This window comes from Coenobita brevimanus, chromosome 57 (assembly GCF_032717465.1).
Source record: "Coenobita brevimanus isolate Jiangsu-jjx chromosome 57, ASM3271746v2, whole genome shotgun sequence".
NCBI lineage: Eukaryota > Metazoa > Arthropoda > Malacostraca > Decapoda > Coenobitidae > Coenobita > Coenobita brevimanus.
In genome coordinates this window covers 38,578,109-38,584,452 of record NC_137010.1, presented here as the reverse complement: position 1 = coordinate 38,584,452, position 6,344 = coordinate 38,578,109, and the positions used below count along the sequence as shown (strand labels likewise).

The following is a 6,344-nucleotide window of genomic DNA, read 5'->3' as shown; positions in this document are numbered from 1 at the left end:
AAAAAAAATTTAGATAAATATACAAAACTATATAATAGAAGCCTATAGAGCATCGGTTTATGAGTAGGTATGGCTGTATATATATATATATATATATATATATATATATATATATATATAGTATCAGTAACTCCTCAAATAACGCGAGGGTTGGGTTCTGGAGAGGTCGCGTTAGTTTTTTTAAACACTTTATTTAAACATAATTTTCCCATAAGAAACACTGGTAATATTGGGGCAACGTTGGGTCTGCTTAGTACTTACAAGGGTGACTGCCTAAACACTAGATGCTGTTGGTATAATTTTACGTGTCATAATGGGGTTGGTGGAGGATTAGTGCCCCTCCGTAAAACACTTAACTCTAAGCCCTTGGCCACCCTGCTTGGAAGACATGGCGTCTGGCAATGAATGAGGATCGAACATATTCTGGACTCAGGGAAAATCTACCCATTTAGGGAGTTATGCTGCTCTAAACTTAAAAGCAACACTATTAATTTTAAAGAAAATCCACGTAAAAACAAAACAGTATACTCTGTATGTGGGGAGAAATAAACAACATTTGAACCCTTAGTTTGAGCCGAAGCGTTGTTTACTTTCTCTTCCAAATACTATTCTCGGTTTTTACGTGGATTTTCTTTCAATTCTGCTTCATTCACGGCATTGTGAAAGTTCCTTCAACATTATTAATGCATTAGTAGGTCATTAAAAAATACTACAGTAAAAGCATCATTTCCATTACAGTAAGTATGTCACAAACAATAACAACACACAGGCCTCACTTCATCTTATGTATCACTCGTCGTCTGCTGCTGTCCCTCCTCACCCCGCTCCTCCACCTCCTGCCGCTCCCCACCCTAAATTTGTTGTCCCTCCTCTTTCTGCTGTCCCTTCCTCGCTCTGCTGTCCTTCCTCTTCCTCTTCCTCTCTGACTCCCGTGCTACAGGATGAAAGATAACTCCCTTTAAGTTTTCTGTCTTCTTCATAAAGAACTGCTCTATCTTGGTCTGAGTGGTTTTCTTTCTTTTCTGTTCTTGCAAGCATCAAGTTGTAACAGTTTAGATCTGCCATCACTTTCCTGGCATTTTGTCTGAAAATGAGTCAAATTGCTCAGAATGGGGCAAAACTTCATTTTTCGAATATTATAGTTCGAATAAAACCAATTTAAGCAACAGGCAAGGAATAAAAATTTTATTTATGCATAAACTGCCACACGGTTTATCTATCAGCTCCGGACTGTCCAAGATGCGCGCGGCTAGTTTAAAACCATCACGTACGTGTAAAGTCGCGTTATATCGAGAGAGAGAGAGAGAGAGAGAGAGAGAGAGAGGGCTGGTGTGTTGTGATTGTAATGGTTTGCATGTGTATGGCATGAATGGCGGTGGAATGTATAATGATGATGGTTTGGTAAGTGTGTGTTATTGGTAGCATTCCTATGGTGGACATCACTCCTAGCAAATGGCCACAACACATCTTTTTAAAAAGTATATTGCCTCCCCCCACTTTGCTGACCTCTCTGCTCGAGGAGATTTTCACACTTAACAACAGATCAAATTTTCCTTAGGGGGGACATGAATGCTACCCTTGCCTCGGATCCTGCAGCCCCACGAACCCCACAGGCCACTACTCTAGCCGGGTCCTAATAGAGGACACGCTCCCTCCATCTCCCTCCTCAACGACCCCAATATCCCAACACATCTGAAATGGAGGCAGGCTAGACCTTTCCTTCATTTCATCCATCCCTGGCACACCAGTCTCGATGGGAGATCCACCCGACTCTCACTCTCCGGACCATCATGCCCTACTATGCACCATCGGAATCCCCCGGCTTCCCAGACCCCCCCCGGACCACCACCCAGATGGAACACCAAACACGCCAATTGGCGGTCATACACCGCCACCCTCGACCGCCTAATCACCACTCTTCCCCTCTCTGTGACCTGGGAGGAACACGCCGCCCAAGTCACAGCTGCCTTTCAAGCAGCAGCAAAAGCCACCATCCCCATCACAGCCCCCCCAAAGCGCCATCATCACAGGGACTCACTGGTTTTACTGCCCCAGGGTCAAGGAGCTCAATCACCACCTAAACAGAGCAAAGAAAATTTAGCAGGGCCAACCCCACCCCGGATGCAATCCCGCTATCTTCAAGCTGTCACCTGGCACTCCATCGCTCGAAAAAATAGTATACAGGACCAAACATGGCCTGGAATGGTGCAACTCTTTTGGGGCTAAGACAAATCTCGGCACCATCTGGAATAAGTTAAAGGTGGCAGAAGCTCCAGCCCACTTTCCTGGCAGCTCCCCCCACCCACCCAGACCCCTCGTGGCAAAGCCGAGAACATGGCGGAGGAGTTCACCTCACGCACCTTTCCCTGTACAACTTCCAAATGACACAAGGCTGGGGCAAAAGTCCCTCCACCAACACAGGACTGAGCTCATATGCACCAGCCAAAAACTCCCCAGCTGAGTCTGACAGCACCTTTATATGACACGAATTCACCCAGGCCTGCAAATTAAGCTCCGACACTGCCCTGCCAAGCCCTGATGGGACTTCACCTTACAGCATGCTCTCACATGCTGGTCCATTGGCAAGAGAGAAGCCTACCTAGACCCTCAACCACTCCTGTACCCTTGGCCAGTTACTGCCACAGTGGAAGCATGCTGTAATCCAACCCATTCCAAAACCCAATGAATCCCTGGAGAGCCACAGACCAATCTCTCCTCAGCCGTCTCGGCAAATTTGCCAAGAGAATGGTGGCATGCCGCCTCATCTGGTGCCTGCCTCCCACACACAGCCATATCTTCACCTACACCAGAGGCAAAGGGGCAGCAGAATGCCTCAGCTCATTTCTATCTGAGTTCTGTGGAGGCAAAGGATTCACCATCTTCATCAGCTTCGATAAAGCCTTCAAGCTCACATGCCCAGAGGCCATCCTCGCAACCCTGGCACACAGGGGAGTGAAGGGTCACCTCCTCTCCTGGCTCGGAGACTTTTTCCGGGGTCATGAAACGGCAGTCCGCTTCCAAGGCCACACCTCCTCCCCCTACTAGCACCATAACGGAACCCCACAAGGCAGCATACTAAGCCCCACCCTCTTCAATGCCCTGATGGAAAAACTCCTTCACATAGATCTGGGACCTGGGACTCACCTCCTCTGCAATGCAGACGACCTTGCACATGTCGTCCACAAAGGCCCATACCACACCAGGGCACAAAGAGCACTTTCAAGGCTCCATCACAAATGCAGGGAGCTGGGCCTAAAAATCAATGTACATAAAGCCAATGTCTTATCCATATGCACCAGGCCCCCCAATCATCACCTACGCCTTGGGCAAACACCTATAGAATATGTCACCATCCATCAATACCTAGGCATAACTGTAGACTCCCAACTCTCATTCAGACCAGAAATTATGCAACTTCGGGAGAAAACCCAACTATGCATCTCCACACTCAGAGCCCTGGCAGGTAAGGGGGAAGGGGCATCCTTCAAAGACCTCTGCCTTTATTACGTCTAAGCCATCAGGTCCATCGTTGACTATGCTGCCCCTGTTCTCCCTGCCATCGAATTGCACCTGCTTGAAAAACTCAAGGTCATCCAAAACAACGCCATGAGAATCATGACCGGCTCACCACGATGGACCCGCCTATGCAACCTCCATCGTGAATGTGAGCTAGAATCCCTAACTCACCGCATACAGGTAAGTGTGGTGGGACTTGCAATCAAACTCGCTCGCAGAGCCTCCCCCCTTCCCTTACTCTCCCAACTCCATGCAGCAACCAAACTCCACCCAAACACCCTCTCTCGCAGCTGGCTTCACAGTGCTGCCCTTGCCATTCACACCCTTGAACTCTCCCAGTTCGTACTACAAGCCCCAGACTCTCTGATCGCCCATTACAATCCTCAGGCCCCATGGGACCCCCCTCTATATGACCTCAACATCCTCTATTCAGCAACCAAAGCACAAACCCCCACCCAGCAGCTTCGACAGGAAAGCCTACAACACATAGCCTCCATCACACCCCGAAACTCCACCACCTGCTACACTGGTGGCTCGGTCACGGACAAGAGAGCCGGAGCAGCCTTCGTAAGCAGCGACCACTCCCATGGCTTCTGACTCACAGACGGAGCCTCCATACTTCAATCTGAGCTAGCTGCCATCATTGCTGCCCTAGGAGATGCCCTCTGTACTAATCCATCGTCAACCATCATCATACACTCAGATTCTAAAGCAGCAATTTTCACCCTCATGTACCACTCACCCACCGACAGTCGCCACTTAATCACGGACATCCTTGCCACTTCCCAACACATACAAGAAGCAGGAGGATCCATCACCATACACTGGGTTCCCGGCCATGTTGGAAGCAAAGGCAACGAAAGGGCTGACAACACCACCAAATAGGCAGCAACACGCCCACACCCTGACGTAGAAATCAAGACCAGCCTCTCCCAACTCATGAGAATGATTAAACAACGAACAGCTGCCCACAACCGTGCAGACCAACAGCGACACATGCAACTAGGCTCCCCCTCTGCTGCATGGCAAGCTTGAGCGATACAATACTCTCAACTCCCACCAACAATATCCAAAGACAATCAGTCATTAATTTGCCTTTGTCGCCTCAGACTGGGATACATGTACTGCACCGAACTCCACTCCATTGACAATCGCCCCACCACTGAAGGAGAGCAATGCAACACCACTACCCACTACCCCCTCCTACACTACCTGCTCCTTTGCCCAGCCACATCCAATCTCAGAGTAGACCCCCCCCCTACCCCAACCCCTACATTCCCCGATCGCAAGCTGCTGGTGTCTCACTGCAGGCACTCTGCACCACTGCCACCATCCTCATTGCTGCTACTCCACCAAACACCCTCCTCAAGGAGGTGCGTCGCTCCCCACCCCCGAGATAAAAAAAAAAAAAAAGCAGGGTGCAGGGTGGCCCCCAAGGACCTCCCCTGCACCTATGCCCCATCTTCCCCCGATTACTAAACAGCTCACCCCCACAGACCGGGCTAATGGATGGCATGGCCTTCACTGATGGTGAAGGGAATCTGAGAACGAACGAACGAATGGCAGCAGTGTGTAGTGGTGATTATCATTTCGGTGGCGGTGTTTGGTGATGGTGGTGTTGATGTGGTGGTGATGGAGCTCATCTGTGGTAATAGTGGTGTGGTATGTGATGGTAATGTAGTGGGAGTTTGTTGGTGGTATAACATGTGGCTTTGTCAAGGAATATCGTGATAGAGATTCGTGGTGATAAGGTGGATTGTGTTGATGGTGTGGTGTGCTTTGTGCTGATGGTGTGGTGTGGTGCGATGACAGTTGTGTGTATGGTGGTGTGATGATGGTGGCAGTGTTTGATGGTGTGTGATGGTTGTATGTGGTGGTGGTGGTGGTGGTTGTGATGGCAGTTGTCTGTAATGGTGGTGGGGGTACAAGGATGGTATGTGGTGCTAATAGAGGCATATGGTAACTATGATGATCTACATGTTAAGAATATGGTGTGGTGTGATGGTGGTGGTTGTGGTGTTGGTGGTGGTTTATGGGGTGGCATGGTAATGCTGAAATAAGGTTATACATTCCTTTAAGTCTTCAGGATACTGAGATGATGGAGGAGTTATGGATTAAATAAAGGAGGAAAACTTGTGGAATCCTAAAATGGAGCGTTTAGTTAGGAAAGCTGAAGCAGTGTGTGCTGCTGTGAAAGTAACATCTAATGAACATGAAAACATATATACATTATGATATTCAAGAATCTATATTCAAATGTACAGTATATATAAAAGAAGAAACACTCAGTGAGTACATAACACCCATGCCTGCAAACTGCTTTAAACATCGAACATTTGATATGGTCCCGCGTCTTTGACCTTCGACCGATTGCTCACAAATTGAACAAGAGCAATCCGAGATTGCAAACCTCCGGAAGGCTGAATATGTGGTAGATCTTATGGAGATTTTCACATATTTTGTACAGGCACTGTAGGAATCATTTATCCAGCTAGAAGCAAAATTGTTGAAACCGCCACTGTGCTGCAATGGTAGGGAATTGTATAAACATTTCTGGATGCAGATAATGATCTGGATCACCACCCAAATCTAATGGAATATATCTTTGGCCTTACTCTACCCCGCCTAAAAATTTCAGCAAAATCCCTTCCTAGCTTTTTGAGTAATTTTGCTAACAGACAGACAAACAAACCAACGCCGGCAAAAACATTATCTCCTGGCGGAGATAATTACTTAATTCTTTCTTGAACCTTAACACTTTCTACCAACTGGGCCAAATAAAACCCATGTTGTTTGAGTTGACTTTGTCTAGGGTTGCCATACGTCCG

At 47.9% G+C, this 6,344-nt stretch overlaps 1 protein-coding gene across 1 annotated transcript; it reads left to right on the top strand.

Annotated features, from left to right (window-relative positions):
- The first annotated feature begins 2,682 nt into the window (after positions 1-2,682).
- LOC145401963 (uncharacterized) lies at positions 2,683-3,045 on the top strand. The gene has a single exon (XM_080274068.1). It carries the CDS (start codon positions 2,683-2,685, stop codon positions 3,043-3,045), a length of 363 nt encoding a protein of 120 aa, XP_080130194.1.
- Positions 3,046-6,344: the final 3,299 nt, after the last annotated feature.